General features: G+C 39.2%; 1 protein-coding gene across 4 annotated transcripts in view; it reads right to left on the bottom strand.

Annotated features, from left to right (window-relative positions):
• The window catches only part of CEPT1 (choline/ethanolamine phosphotransferase 1), a 48204-nt gene that overhangs the window by 20527 nt on the left and 10112 nt on the right, over positions 1–17565 (bottom strand). For all 4 annotated transcript variants that reach the window (XM_037017016.2, XM_037017017.2, XM_073234428.1 and 1 more), the window contains exon 3: positions 1256–1403. In XM_037017016.2, coding sequence (XP_036872911.1) covers positions 1256–1403 — 148 coding nt within the window. The remainder of the gene's footprint in view (positions 1–1255; positions 1404–17565) is intronic.

The following is a 17565-nucleotide window of genomic DNA, read 5'->3' on the forward strand; positions in this document are numbered from 1 at the left end:
TTGCCTTTTATCCCATAACTTCAATCTCTTCTTTCACTACACCACTTACCGGAACCAAAGGTCTTGAAAGCAATTAAAATACTTTGGCATTTTGTGGGGGGATTCTCCCAACTTAGTGATAGTGTACTAATAAGGGGTAAAAAATTACAAAGCAGAGTAAAAAAAAGGGAAACAAAGGGTCTAGATAATTCACAAAGGGACCTACTGGCTTTAGATTGATAGCTATCTTTTCTTATTCAGCAGATATCAACCATTTTGGATAACATACAAAAAATGACTTCCTATAAAAGTTTGTAACTCAAACTCCAGTACAAAAATGACTATCACTGAAAATAAAAAAATAGGATACCTATTAGTCTGCTGTCACCTAATTAAATTATAATAGCCTTTCAAAATGTCCCAACTAGCCTTTACTCAGTGGATGTTTTGAGTTTCTCTTGAGTGAAAAGTTCTAAGAACTCAACTGTTCCTTCTCCTCTACTCAGCAAGCTGCTGCTGGGATATACAGGGACAATGATTTTAACATGAACATCAGCTGTGAATCTGAGTCTAGGAGGTAAAACTATTAAGGATATTTGTTTCTTTTAAAATATTTTAAATGCCATGCCAAATGACAAGAAACCAACTGAAGAACTAAATAAAAATACATGTGTGTGTTTGGAGGAGGGATTTCTGTCAGGAAGACTAGTTAGAAACTGTCATTTAGTTTCTAAATCTCTTTTTCCCCCTCTAAAAAGTACTACAGTATTATTTTAAAACCAGTACAAATAAAGACATATCACCTATAATCTAACTATAGTAACTTATCTATTGTTAGCACTTCACTGTACTTTCTTCTAGTCTTTTTATCCAAGCCCGTTATCACAGTTATACAAGTCTACAACATAATTTCAATTGGACACAATATCCATTTAAATATGAAGACCACAAATTTCTTATCCCCCATTATTGTATTCTTATGCATAATTTATGAGTTTTTTGATGATGATAATTATGTCCTAAGAGTTTCAAAACAATAATATGTAAAGATTTAAAAAACATTAAGAAAATAAGTAGAAACCAATTTAATTTCTATATTTTCCAATACTGCCAATAATGCACAAATATTAACCATATTTAGTCTTTTGAAAATACTTAATTTTCAAAAAGATTCTGATGTCTATTAACACCATAAACCTCTTATTTATTCTAACATTATTGACCACATTCATTTTATCACTGTTAACCACTAACATAAAAAAAAAGTCAACAATACCTGTTGATAGTGAATCACAACCATGATCAAAAAGTTCTCCCAAAGGAGAACTACTATTGGTTCTTCTTGCCTGTTTCCCATCTATAGCATCCAAAGACTGGTAAATGAAAAGGCCACATGCACAAGCAATATATGCCCAAAGAGGTGCCTATGAAATAAAATAAGAAAGGCAAGAGTATTAAGATATATTCATCATTGTTCGACTAATATATTTTTACTTGCAGTTATTTCATCTTCATTCTCCAGAGAAGTTACTACCAGTTGGAAGCTATGGAAGTGAATCCAAGTGCTATATAATGAAAAACTTTCTGAAACAATTAGAATTATAAAAGAATTAAATTCCCTGCTTTGTAGGAGTGCTCAAGCAGATGCTGGATAACTATGTCTCAGGGATATCATGTGAGAGATTAGACTAGGTAACTTCTATAAGATTCCTCCTACATTTAGATTCTAAGAGTCACTTAATGAATCATCTAGTACAGTTTTCCCAAAATTGTATCTTCCAAGATGTTTACATGTATTACATGAAAAAAAATGTCCATGATAAACTCATGTGGGAAATACTGGGTTAAACATTGTTAAACAGACATCTCTACTGCACTTTTCCCAGCCCTTAATACTGCTGATGCATACTGTGAATATTCAAGAAGGGGGCACAATATTCTGCTATTTTTCAAGTTTATTTGAGCACGTAACATATTTTTAAGCACACCTCTTCAGTGTTCCATAGAACACCAGGGAAATGATCTAGTACACAGTCATGCTTAGAACATTATTTTTCAAGTACTTATGGTCATATTTTCAAAGAACAGTTTCTCTTTTTCCAGACAGAAACTGAACCACTAATATTGAATTTAAATGTCGTGTTAAAAAATGAGTTAAAAAATGAGAGCTTCTATTTGGTTTGTTCTCAGTAAGAAAATATATGAGTATTTTGTATCACTTTTCACTATTTTCCTAGGCCTGGGCCATGAAAAAATTTTTATTATCACAAGGTATATTGGTTATCAAGTTAAACTTGAGTATTAAGTGCTCAGAGCTCCAAACTACTCAGAGCTGCAAATAATATTTAGTATATTCTGCACTGCAAAGAGGTTTCTCTCAGGTAGAGATCTACTTAGTTTTTAGTTACTAAAGGTAAGGATTTTCGCTTAAAACATTTTCTTAGAATCTCATATTTTAGGACTCCAAGGCAGTTAAAAGGACCACAGTATAGATGCCTCCCTTAACCCAGATTTAACAAATTCTGAAAGAAATAACTGTGGTTATGTAACCATACTTTACATGCAAGCACACTGAACTGAGTGATTATTCTTGTGTGACTAAGAATCCCATCTTCTAGATTTTGGGTCTACTGATTATTGCCCACAAAGGAATCCAGTAACTCTGGAGCTGCACTGTCCCAGACAGTAGTGATTAGCCATGTGTGACTATTTTAGGTTAAATTCATTACAATGAAATAAAACTAAGAACTCAGCTCCTCAGTTGCACTGGGCACTTATCAAGTGCTCAACAGCCAGCTGTGGCTCTGGCTACCAAATTGGTACATAAACAATTTCTATTGGGTAGGACAGTTTTAGGAAAGAAGGCTGAACCAGACTGCATACAGACCTCTCACAAACAGAGCGGACCTCACAAAACAGCATAACATAACAAAGCCTTGATTGGGTGGGACCCAAGCCCTTCCCCCACCCCAGCTCACCAGCAGGAGGAAAGGAAACAGAGTGGAGAAGGGGTGGAAGCCTGGGACTGCTGAACACCTGGCCCTGGAGACCTGCTTCACTAGCAGAAACCTACACTGTGTGGTGCTCTGTAGGATGGGGAGCTGGGACAGGCAGAGTTCCTAGATAGCTAGGAACTTCCTTGGAGTCTAACCTTAGGATTTTAATGGGGTCTTTGTTATTCTGGAACACAGACTTCAACTATTAGTATATACATAATCCTAGAAAACGAAGCCTTCTGGTCTTTGGATTTTTCTTTTTTTCTGAAAGTCTTTACTTATATTTATATATTTCTTGTTTCCATTCTGTCACGACTCTCAAGGTATTTTAAGAAGAAAACCTTCTCATTCAGGAATAAGCATAGTCTCAGCTGCATTATGTACGAGCCTGGAAGATGCACTGACTGAAGAAACTTGTCATTCAGGAAACCATTACAGCCTGACAGGTGTGGGGGTAGGAAGTGGCATAAGCAAATAACCTTGTTACAATGTGGCCATTAACTAACTTGCAAAACCTTGCCAACATGTTCTTACATAAACCAACTCAGGTGAAAAATTCTAAGAAACATATGGTTTTACTGAGCTTTGGAAACAGAACTGAGGGGTTTACATACACACAAATATACATGAGTAGAGTAGTTTCCATTCTGGAAGTTTCCCCAAAGATTTAACTAATTCTAGGATTGCTTCAATAATTCCAAATCACTTAAAAACAGAGGCTGAGGAAAAGTATTACAGGTTACATGGTACCTGGTATACTCTGGGGTATTCAATAAATGACCATTAGTGGGTGAGCTACCTTTGAACCTACATATTGCACCAGATCCCCATCCTAGCTGAGGACTACTGGAAGGCTTCCATTAAATCAACATAGCTAAGATTCAAGATGGCAGCTGAGAGGGGAGACAGAGAACTCCTCCCAAAACCACAAATAGTGGGAAAATATAGTTAATACAACAAACCCTAAAACAGCAACAGGAAAGAAGGCTGAACCAGACTGCATACAGACCTCTCACAAACAGAGCGGACCTCACAAAACAGCATAACATAACAAAGCCTTGATTGGGTGGGACCCAAGCCCTTCCTCCACCCCAGCTCACCAGCAGGAGGAAAGGAAACAGAGTGGAGAAGGGGTGGAAGCCTGGGACTGCTGAACACCTGGCCCTGGAGACCTGCTTCACTAGCAGAAACCTACACTGTGTGGTGCTCTGTAGGATGGGGAGCTGGGACAGGTGGAGTGCTTGAGAGACTGAGATTTTTGTGGAGAAGGGGATCCACATCCAGCCACTCTGGGACAAAGGAAAGGCAGGTGGTCTGAGAGGCTTTCTAGCAGCAAGAGGGCTGCTGAAGGGGTGGGGTTTACATGGAGCTTGCTGCATGGGAGAAGGGATACGTGGACAAGGTTGTCTGAGGGCACTCTGCTCAGCAGGTTGGGAACTTTGAGAAGCTTCAGGCGCTTCATCCCCCTGGATGGCTACTCAGCCCCAAGGCCCCCCACTGTGACATGCAGCCTGCCGAGCCTTCCTCCTGGCCTGACAGCACCAGCTCAGAAACAGGCAGTCACCGTGTTGGTGTCAGGCGAGCCAGAGGGAGGTCCCGCCTGCAAAAGTTAGAGACACAAAGCACACAGGTGTGCTTGGCCCACTGGCTCTGATACCAGAGACTGGCACTGCAGACGGGAATCAGGAAACAGATTTTCCCTCCCCCCAGGCAGAAGCTGTGCTCCCCTATGACCCCCAACCTCACTCTAGGAGCTGAGGAGCTGCAGAAACTGGAGCTTCTGGGCACTAGAGGGCACCACATGGAAATACAAAACATCAAAAGAACCTGGTTCAGACCAAAATCTCACAAACCCCAGAAAAAGGAACAAATGAAACTGAACTCACCATCTCCCTGAAAGAGAGTTCAAAATAAAAATAATAAACATGCTTGTGGAGGTACAGAAAATATTCAATAATTCAGGAACGAATTTAAGATGGGCATTCAATCATTAAGAAATTCCATATCTGAAAAGAAACATGCAATGGAGGGATTTAAAAGCACATCAGATGTAGTAAAAGAAACAGTAAATAGAATAGAAATTAGAGAAGAGGAATACAAAGAAGCTGAGGCACAGAGAGAAAAAAGAATCTCTAGGAATAAAAGAATATTGAGAGAACTGTGTGACCAATCGAAATGGAACAATATTCATATTGTAGGGGTACCAGAAGAAGAAGAGAAAGAAAAAGGGATAGAAAGTGTCATTGAGGAGGTAATTGCTGAAAACTTCCCCAATCTGGGGAAGGAGATACTATCTCAAGACATGGAGGTACACAGATCTCCCAATACAAGGGACCCAAGGACAACATTATCAAGACATATAATAACTAAAATGGAAAAGATCAAGGATAAAGACAGACTTTCAAAAGCATCTAGAGAGAGAAATATGATCACATACAAAGGAAAACCCATCAGGTTGTCATCAGATTTCTCAACAGAAACCTTACAGGCCAGAAGAGAGTGGCATGATACATTTAATTCAATGAAGCAGAAGGGCATTGAACCAAGAATACTCTATCCGGCAAGATTATCATTTAAATTTGAAGGAGGGACTAAACAATTCTCAGATGAGCAAAAGCTGAGAGAATTTACCTCCCACAAACCAGGTCTACTGTGCATTTTGGAGGGACTGCTATAGATGGAAGTATTCCTAAGGCTAAACAGATGTCACACAAGGGATAGACAATGAGTACAGAATATCATTCATAACATACAAAGAATGGAGGAGGGAGAAAAAAGGAGGAAAAAAAAAAAGAACCTTTAGGTTGTGTTTGTAATAGCATATGAAGTGAGTTAAATTATACTGTTAGACAGTAAGGCAATCACCCTTGAACCTTTGGTAACCATGAATCTAAAGACTGCAATGGCAATAAGTACATACCTATCGATAATCACCCTAAATGTAAATGGTCTGAAAGTACCAATCAAAAGACATAGAGTCACTGAATGGATAAAAAAACAGGACCCATCTACATGCTGCCTACAAGAGACTCACTTTAAACCCAAAGACATACACAGACTGAAAGTAAAGGGATGGGAAAAGATATTTCATGCAACTAATAGTGAGAAAAAAACAGGATTTGCAGTACTTGTATCAGACAAAATAGACTTCAAAACAAAGAAAGTCACAAGAGACAAAGAAGGACATTACATAATGATAAAGGGGTCAGTCCAACAAGAGGATATAACCATTATAAATATCTACGCACCCAACACAGAAGCCCCTACATATGTGAAACAAATACTAACAGAATTAAAGGGAGAAATAGAATGTAATGCATTCATTTTAGGAAACTTCAACACACCGCTAACTCCAAAGGACAGATCAACCAGACAGAAAATAAGTAAAGAAACAGAGGCATTGAACAACATATTAGAACAGATGGACCTAATGGACATCTACAGAACACTCCATCCAAAATCAGCAGGATACACATTCTTCTCAAGTGCTCATGGAACATTTTCAAGAATAGGTCATATACTAGACCACAAAAAGAACCTCGGTAAATTAAAAAAGACTGAAATTGTACTGAACAGCTTCTCAGATCACAAAGGTATGAAACTAGAAATAAATTACACAAAGAAAATGAAAAAGCCCCCAAACACATGGAGGCTTAATAACATGCTCCTAAATAATCAATGGATCAATGACCAAATAAAGACAGAGATTAAGCAATATATGGAGAAAATTGACAACAATAATTCAACACCACAAAATCTGTGGGATGCAGCGAAGGCCGGGCTAAGAGGGAAGCAGATTGCAATACAGGCCTACCTCAGGAAAGAACAATCCCAAATGAACAGTCTAAACTCACAATTAATGAAACTAGAAAAGGAAGGACAAATGAGGCCCAAAGTCAGTAGTAGCAGGAACATAATAAAGAATTAAGCAGAAATAAATAAATTGAGAAGAATAAAACAATAGAAAGAATCAAGGAAACCAGGAGCTGGTTCTTCGAGAAAATAAACAAAATAGAGAAACCCCTAGCCAGATGTATCAAGAAAAAAAGAGAGTCTACACAGATAAACAGAATCAGAAATGAGAAAGGAAAAATCAATAGACACCACAGAAATACAAAGAATTATGAGAGAATACTATGAAAAATTATATGGTAACAAACTGGATAACCTAGAAGAAAAGGACAACTCTCTAGAAAAATACAACCTTCCAAGGCTGACCCAGGAAAAAACAGAAAATCTGAATAGACCAATTACCAGCAAAGAAATTGAATTGGTAATCAAAAACCTACCTAAGAACAAAATACCTGGACCAGATGGTTACACTGCTGAATTTTATCAAACATTTAGTGAAGACCTAATACACATCCTCTTTAAAGTTTTCTAAAAAGTAGAAGAGGAGAGAATACTCCCAAATTCATTCTAAGAAGCCAACATCACTTTAATTCCAAAACCAAGCAAAGACAGCACAAAAAAAGAAAATTACAGACCAATATCCCTGATGAACATAGATGCAAAAATACTCAACAAAATATTAGCAATTTGAATTCAAAAATACATTAAAAAGATCATCCAACATGATCAAGTGGGATGAATCCCAGGAATGCAAGGATGTTATAACATGCGAAAATCCATCAACATTATCCACCACGGTCAACAAAAAGAAAGACAAAAACCACATGATCATCTCCATAGATGCTGAAAAAGCATGTGACAAAACTCAACATCCATTTATGATAAAAACTCTCAACAAAATGGGCATAGAGGGCAAGTACCTCAACATAATAAAGGCCATATATGACAAACCCACAGCCAACGTTATACTTAACACTAAGAAGCTTGAAAGCTTTTCCTTTAAGATTAAGAATAAGACAAGGATGCCTACTCTCCCTACTTTTATTTAACATAGTTCTGGAGGCCCTAGCCATGGCAAACAGACAACACAAAGAAATAAAAGGCATCCAGATTGGCAAGGAAGAAGTTAAACTGTCCCTGTTTGCAGATGACATGATATTGTACATAAAAAAACCTAAATAATCCACTCCAAAACTACTATGTCTAATATCTGAATTCAGCAAAGTTGCGGGATACAAAATTAATACACAGAAATCTGTTGCATTCTATACACTAATGATGAACTAGCAGAAAGAGAAATCAGGAAAACAATTCCATTCCCAACTGCATCAAAAAGAATAAAATACCTAGGAATAAACCTAACCAAGGAGGTGAAAGACTTATACTCTGAAAACTACAAGACACTCATGAGAGAAATTAAAGAAGAAACTAATAAATGGAAACACATCCTGTGCTCATGGATAGGAAGAATTAATATTGTCAAAATGGCAATTCTGCCTAAAGCACTCTACCGATTCAATGCAATTCCTATCAAAATACGAACAGCATTCTTCAATGAACTAGAGCAAATCATTCTAAAATTCATATGGAACCACAAAAGACCCTGAATAGCCAAAGCAATCCTGAGAAGGAAGAATAAAGTGGTGGTGGTGGGGGGTGAATTACACTCCCTGACTTCAAGCTCTACTACAAGCCACAGTAATGAAGACAAGTTGGTACTGGCACAAGAACAGACCCACAGACCAACGGAAGAGACTAGGGAGTCCAGATATAAACCCAACCATATATGGTCCATTAATATATGATAAAGGAGCCATGGATATACAATTGGGAAATGACAGCCTCTTCTACAGCTGATGTTGGCAAAACTGGACAGCTACATGTAAGAGAATGAAACTGGATCACTGTCTAACCCCATACACAAAAGTAAACTCAGAATGGATCCAAGACCTGAAAGTAAGTCATGAAACCATAAAAGTCTTAGAAAAGAACATAGGCAAAAATCTCTTGGACATAAACATGAGCAACTTCTTCATGAACATATCTCCCCAGGCAAGGGAAACAAAAGCAAAAATGAACAAGTGGGACTATATCAAACTGAAAAGCTTCTGTACAGCAAAGGACACCATCAGTAGAACAAAAAGACATCCTACAATATGGGAGGATATATGCATAAATGACATATCCAATAAGGGGTTGACATCCAAATTATATAAAGAGCTCACACACCTTAACAAACAAATACAAATAAGCCAATTAAAAAATGGGCAGAGGAGCTGAATAGACACTTCTCCAAAGAAGAAATTCAGATGGTCAACAGACACATGAAAAGATGCTCCACATCACAAGTCATCAGAGAAATGCAAATTAAAACCACAATGAGATATCGCCTCATGCCAGTTAGGATGGCCAACATCCAAAAGATAAACCACAACAAATGTTGGTGAGGATGTGGAGAAAGGGGAACCCTTCTACACTGCTGGTGGGAATGTAAATTAGTTCAATCATTGTGGAAAGCAGTATGGAGGTTCCTCAAAAAACTAAAAAGAGAAATACCATTTGACCCAGGAATTCCACTCCTAGGAATTTACCGTAAGAAAGCAAGAGCCCAGTTTGAAAAAGACATATGCACTCTTATGTTTGTAGCAGCACTATTTACAATAGGCAAGAAGTGGAAGCAACCTAAGTGTCCATCAGTAGATGAATGGATAAAGAAGAGGTGGTACATATATACCATGGAATATTATTCAGCTATAAGAAGAAAACAAATTCTATCATTTGCAACAATATGGATGGAGCTAGAGGGGATTATGCTCAGTGAAATAAGTCAGGCGGAGAAAGACAAGTATAAAATGATTTCACTCATCTGTGGGGTATAAGAGCAAAGAAAAAACTGAAGGAACAAAACAGCAGCAGACTCACAGAATTGAAGAATGGACTAACAGTTACCAAAGGGAAAGGGACTGGGGAGGATGGGTGGGAAGGGAGGGATAAGGGGGAAAAGGGGGCATTATGATTAGCACACATAATATAGCGGGTGGCGACATGTGAAAGGCAGTATAACACAGAAAAGACAAGTATGGATTCTTTAGTATTTTATTATGCTGATCGACAGTGACTGTAATGGGGTATGTGGTGGGGACTTGGTAATAGGGGGAGTCTAGTAACCATAATGTTGTTCAAGTACTTGTACATTAACGACAACAAAATAAATAAATAAATAAATAAAATAAAATCAACACATGTCCCCATTGTTCTGCTGAACCTCTAAGGATGTGTGAGGTCTGGACCAGGTTCCTCTGGAAGTAACTGTCACGTCTTTCAGTAAGCCACAGGTAAAACAGCTCAAGGGACATGTGATAACAAATCCCAGGATATACTTAAAGAATCATATTGGTTTTTGTTTTCTAAGTTTACTCATTGGTGTGACCAAGATAGTCAAAAAAATTAGGGAAAAACAGACAAATATCCATACAGTCTGTATGGATTGTATTTGTATAGTACAATAGGAATTAAAATAAAGGTATTAAAAGGAGAGGGGGTACAAGCATCTGGAAGACCAAAAAAGACATTTTATAAGTAAATGTGACCCTTAATATTTATTTTAATAGTTATATGTGGAAACAAATGTACTGAGAAAAACAAACGGATAGAAGGTTAAATGGTGATAATTTTATCTCATAAGACAAGTCACCTGTAAAGACTACTTTTATAAAAAAAATTATTACTTCAAGCTTAAGACAAGACAGTGGCCATTATGATTTCATATGATTCAGATCACTTCTGATGTCTTTAGTTGAGGATCACCACCTATCTTCTTGGGTTCCTTGTGACTGACCATTCCGATTAATAGAGGTGTAACAAATGTTTCTGATTCTCTTTCATCTAACGACCTCAGTTCACCTTTTCACAAGAAAATTTTAAAATTAAAGAAATACACATCAATATAACCATTCTGATGAAGGCTCTAGTTTCAAGTAATGGGTACAAAGGGTAAAAGAGGGAACAGCAGTGGGGAGACTTGAATATGTAAAGCCCAAGGAAAGCCTCTGTAAGCAATACCTGGTTCTTTTCTACAGCACCCACAGCAGGATACAGCACAGGGAATACCTTATATTGACTTCTCCTTAACACTTCGTTGCCTTGTTAGCAAAACAGAACATACTTGAGATCTACCAGCCACATGTTTACAGGAAGAAAAAAGAGATATTCAACAATTCTCACTGGAATGGGGGGGGGAGGAAAATACTTTTGATAAGACTGATTTACAGCTGTACCATTTCACTCCCAGAAACTTTCTGATGATTTTGAACTTTTTAAGACTTTATTCATTTCTTAAAAATAGGATTAAATTCTTGTAAGGAATTGAGATTTACTGATATTAAAAGGAATATTCCGGGGGGTGGAGCCAGGATGGCGGCGTGAGTAGAGCAGTGGAAATCTCCTCCCCAAAACACATAGAGCTATGAAAATATAACAAAGAAAAATCTTCCAAAAATAAAGACCACAGGATACAGGACAACATCCAGACCACATCCACACTTGCAAGAACCCAGCGCCTTGCGAAGGGGGTAAGATACAAGCCCCGGCCCGGCGGGACCCAGCTCCCGGCAGGTGGAAAGAAACCGAAGCGGTTTTTTTTTTTTTGGCGAGTGCTTTTAGGAAGCCTTAAAGGGACAGGGACCCCATTGCTAGGGAGGCAGGGTGGCGGGACCGGTGAGCGGGTGCCTGGGACCGGCACCTGAGGACAAAGAATATCGCGCATTTTTCCCTACGAGACCGGTGGGCGGGTGCCTGAGAACACCGTCTGAGGACGGAGGAAATATCGCGCGTTTTTCCCCTTTTTTTTTTCTCTTTTTGGCGAGTGCTTTTTGGAAGCCTTAAAGGGACAGGGACCCTGGTGCTAGGGAGGCAGAGCAGCAGGACAGGTGAGCGGGTGCCTGGGACTGGTGCCTGAGGACAAAGAATATCCCACGTTTTTCCCTGCGGGACCGGTGGGTGGGTGCCTGAGACCGGCACCTGAGGACGGAGGAAATCGCGTAATCGCGTGTTTTTCCCCTTTTTTTTTCTCTTTTTGGAAGCCTTAAAGGGAAAGGGACCTTGGTACTAGGGAGGCAGGGCGGCGGGACTGGTGAGCGGGTGCCTGGGACCGGCGCCTGAGGACAAAGAATATCCTGCGTTTTTCCCTGCGGAACCGGTGGACGGATACTTTTTGGAAGCCTTGAAGGGACAGGGACCCTGGTGCTAGGGAGGCAGGGCAGCAGGACCAGTGAGCGGGTGCCTGGGACTGGCGCCTGAGGACTAAAAAATCGTGTGTTTTTTCCTTTTTTTTTTTTTTCTGTTCCCTCTCTCACTGTTGCTGTTGTTGTTTTGGTTTGGAGAGTGCTTTTTGGAAGTCTTAAAGGGCCAGGACAGGTCACTTAGACGAGAGGCAGGGAATCTGGGGATCTTTGGGCACTCTAAACCCCTGGGCAGCAGAGAGCACAGAGGCCCCTTACGGAGATAAATAGCCTCCTGGCCACTCCCACTCCAACGGGGCTCCACCATATTGGAGGAGCAGCCCCAGCCAGGCCACGCCTACAGCAACAGTGGAGATAAACCCCATAGCAACTGGGCAGGAAGCAGAAGCCCTGTCTGCGCACAGCTGCACAGGAAAAGCCACTAGAGGTCGCTATTCTCCAGGAGAGGAAGGTCACAAACCAACAAGAAGAGAAGCTCTTCCAGCGGTCACTTGTACCAGCTCTGCAAACTATCTCTATCACCATGAAAAGGCAAAACTACAGGCAGACAAAGATCACAGAGACAACACCTGAGAAGGAGACAGACCTAACCAGTCCTCCTGAAAAAGAATTCAAAATAAAAATCATGAACATGCTGACAGAGATGCAGAGAAAAATGCAAGAGCAATAGGATGAGATGCAGAGAAAAATGCAAGAGCAGTGGGATGAAGTCCGGAGGGAGATCACAGATGTCAGGAAGGAGATCACAGAAGTGAAACAATCCCTGGAAGGATTTATAAGCAGAATGGATAAGATGCAAGAGGCCATTGAAGGACTAGAAGCCAGAGAACAGGAACGTATAGAAGCTGACATAGAGATAAAAGGATCTCCAGGAATGAAACAACACTAAGAGAACTATGTGACCAAGACAAAAGGAATAATATTCGTATTATAGGGATACCAGAAGAAGAAGAAAGAGGAAAAGGGATAGAAAGTCTCTTTGAAGAAATAATTGCTGAAAACTTCCCCAAACTGGGGGAGGAAATAATCGAACAGACCATGGAATTACACAGAACCCCCAACAGAAAGGATCCAAGGAGGACAACACAAAGACATAGTAATTAAAATGGCAAGGCTCAAGGACAAGGAAAGAGTTTTAAAGGCAGCTAGAGAGAAAAAGGTCACCTATAAAGGAAAACCCATCAGGCTAACATCAGACTTTTCGACAGAAACCCTACAGGCCAGAAGAGAATGGCATGATATACTTAATGCAATGAAACAGAAGGGCCTTGAACCAAGGATACTGTATCCAGCACGACTATCATTTAAATATGATGGCGGGATTAAACAATTCCCAGACAAGCAAAAGCTGAGGGAATTTGCTTCCCACAAACCACCTCTACAGGGCATCCTACAGGGACTGCTCTAGATGGGAGCACTCCTAAAAAGAGCACAGAACAAAACACATAACATATGAAGAAGGGAGGAGGAGGAAAGAAGGGAGAGAAGAAAAGAATCTCCAGACAGTGTATATAACAGCTCAATAAGCGAGCTAAGTTAGGCAGTAAGATACTAAAGAAGCTAACCTTGAACCTTTGGTAACCACGAATCTAAAGCCTGCAATGGCAATAAGTACACATCTCTCAATAGTCACCCTAAATGTAAATAGACCGAATGCACCAATCAAAAGACACAGAGTAATAGAATGGATAAAAAAGCAAGACCATCTATATGCTGCTTACAAGAAGCTCACCTTAAACCCAAAGACCAGCATAGACTAAAAGCCAAGGGATGGAAAAACATATTTCAGGCAAACAACAGTGAGAAGAAAGCAGGGGTTGCAGTACTAACATCAGACAAAATAGACTTCAAAACAAAGAGAGTAACAAGAGATAAAGAAGATTACTACATAATGATAAAGGGCTCAGTCCAACAAGAGGATATAACCATTCTAAATATATATGCACCCAATACAGGAGCACCAGCATATGTGAAGCAAAAACTAACAGAACTAAAGAGGGAAATAGACTGCAATGCATTCACTTTAGGAGACTTCAACACACCACTCACCCCAAAGGATAGATCCACCGGGCAGAAAATAAGTAAGGACACACAGGCACTGAACAACACACTAGAACAGATGGACCTAATAGACATCTATAGAACTCTACATCCAAAAGCAACAGGATATACATTCTTCTCAAGTGCACATGGAACATTCTCCAGAATAGACAACATACTAGCTCACAAAAAGAGCCTCAGTAAACTCCAAAATATTGAAATTCTACCAACCAATTTTTCAGACCACAAAGGTATAAAAGTAGAAATAAATTCTACAAAGAAAACAAAAAGGCTCACAGACACATGGAGGCTTAACAACATGCTACTAAATAATCAATGGATCAATGAACAAATCAAAATAGAGATCAAGGAATATATAGAAACAAATGACAACAACAACACTAAGCCCCAACTTCTGTGGGACGCAGTGAAAGCAGTCTTAAGAGGTAAGTATATAGCAATCCAGGCACACTTGAAGAAGGAAGAACAATCCCAAATGAATAGTCTAACATCACAATTATCAAAACTGGAAAAAGAAGAACAAATGAGGCCTAAAGTCAGCAGAAGGAGGGACATAATAAAGATCAGATAAGAAATAAACAAAATTGAGAATAATAAAACAATAGCAAAAATCAACGAAACCAAGAGCTGGTTCTTTGAGAAAATAAACAAAATAGATAAGCCTCTAGCCCAACTTATTAAGAGAAAAAGAGGATCAACACAAATCAACATAATCAGAAATGAGAATGGAAAAATCACGACAGACTCCACAGAAATACAAAGAATTATTAAAGACTACTATGAAAACCTATATGCCAACAAGCTGGAAAACCTAGAAGAAATGGACACCTTCCTAGAAAAATACAACCTCCCAAGACTGACCAAGGAAGAAACACAAAAGTTAAACCAATTACGAGCAAAGAAATTGAAATGGTAATCAAAAACCTACCCAAGAACAAAACCCCGGGGCCGGATGGATTTACCTCGGAATTTTGTCAGACATACAGAGAAGACATAATACCCATTCTCCTTAAAGTGTTCCAAAAAATAGAAGAAGAAGGAATACTCCCAAACTCATTCCATGAAGCCAACGTCACCCTAATACCAAAACCAGGCAAAGACTCCACCAAAAAAGAAAATTACAGACCAATATCCCTGATGAATGTAGATGCAAAAATACTCAAGAAAATATTAGCAAACAGAATTCAACTGTATATCAAAAGGATCATACACCATGACCAAGTGGGATTCATCCCAGGGATGCAAGGATGGTACAACATTCGAAAATCCATCAACATCATCCACCACATCAAGAAAAAGAAGGAAAAAAACCACATGATCATCTCCATAGATGCTGAAAAAGCATTTGACAAAATTCAACATCCATTCATGATAAAAATTCTCAACAAAATGGGAATAGAGGGCAAGTACCTCAACATAATAAAGGCCATATATGATAAACCCACAGCCAACATCATACTGAACAGCGAGAAGCTGAAAGCCTTTCCTCTGCGATCGGGAACAAGACAGGGATGCCCACTCTCCCCACTGTTATTTAACATAGTACTGGAGGTCCCAGCCACGGCAGTTAGACAAAACAAAGAAATACAAGGAATCCAGACTGGTAAAGAAGAAGTTAAACTGCCACTATTTGCAGGTGACATGATATTGTACATAAAAAACCCTAAATACTCCACTCCGAAACTACTAGAGCTAATATCGGAATTCAGCAAAGTTGCAGGATACAAAATTAATACACAGAAATCTGTGGCTTTCCTATACACTAACAATAAACTAATAGAAAGAGAAATCAGGAAGACAATTCCATTCACAATAGCATCAAAAAGAATAAAATACCTAGGAATAAACCTAACCAAGGAAGTGAAAGACCTATACTCTGATAACTACAGGACACTCTTAAGAGATATGAAAGAGGGCACTAACAAATGGAAACTCCTCCCGTGCTCCTGGCTAGGAAGAATTAATATCATCAAAATGGCCCTCCTGCCCAAAGCAATATACAGATTCGATGCAATCTCTATCAAATTACCAACAGCATTCTTCAATGAACTGGAACAAAAAGTTCTAAAATTCGTATGGAACCAGCAAAGACCCCAAATAGCTAAAGCAATCCTGAGAAGGAAGAATAAAGTGGGGGGGATCTCACTCCCTAACTTCAAATTCTACTACAAAGCCACAGTAATCAAGACAATTTGGTACTGGCACAAGAACAAAGCCACAGACCAATGGAACAGAAGAGAGACTCCAAACATTAACCCGAACATATATGGTTAACTAATATTCGATAAAGGGGCCATGGACATAAAATGGGGAAATGACAGTCTCTTCAACAGATGGTGTTGGCAAAACTGGACAGCTACATGTAAGAGAATGAAACTGGATCACTGTCTAACCCCATACACAAAAGTAAATTCAAAATGGATCAAAGAATTGAATGTAAGTCATGAAACCATAAAACTCTTAGAAAAAAACATAGGCAAAAATCCCTTAGACATAAGCATGAGTGACCTCTTCTTGAACATATCTCCCCGGGCAAGGAAAACAACAGCAAAAATGAGCAAGTGGGACTACATCAAGCTGAAAAGCTTCTGTACAGCGAAAGACACCATCAATAGAACAAAAAGGAACCCTACAGTATGGGGGAATATATTTGAAAATGACAGATCCGATAAAGACGTCCAGAATATATAAAGAGCTCACACGCCTCAACAAACAAACAAAAAATAACCCAATTAAAAAATGGGCAGAGGAACTGAACAGACAGTTCTCTAAAAAAGAAATACAGATGGCCAAGAGACACATGAAAAGATGCTCCACATCGCTAATTATCAGAGAAATGCAAATTAAAACTACAATGAGGTATCACCTCACACCAGTAAAGATAGCTGCCATCCAAAAGACAAACAACAACAAATGTTGGCGAGGTTGTGGAGAAAGGGGAACCCTCCTACACTGCTGGTGGGAATGTAAATTAGTTCAACCATTGTGGAAAGCAGTATGGAGGTTCATCAAAATGCTCAAAACAGACCTACGATTTGACCCATGAATTCCACTCCTAGGAATTTACCCTAAGAACGCAGCAATCAAGTTTGAGAAAGACAGACGCACCCCTATGTTTATCGCAGCACTATTTACAATAGCCAAGAATTGGAAGCAACCTAAATGTCCATCGGTAGATGAATGGATAAAGAAGATGTGGTACATATACACAATGGAATACTACTCAGCCATAAGAAGTGGAAAAATCCAACCATTTGTAGCAACATGGATGGAGCTGGAGAGTATTATGCTCAGTAAAATTAGCCAAGCGGAGAAAGAGAAATACCAAATGATTTCACTCATCTGAGGAGTATAAGAACAAAGGAAAAACTGAAGGAACGAAACAGCAGCGGAATTACAGAATCCAAAAATGGACTAACAGGTACCAAAGGGAAAGG

This window comes from Manis javanica, chromosome 4 (assembly GCF_040802235.1).
Source record: "Manis javanica isolate MJ-LG chromosome 4, MJ_LKY, whole genome shotgun sequence".
NCBI lineage: Eukaryota > Metazoa > Chordata > Mammalia > Pholidota > Manidae > Manis > Manis javanica.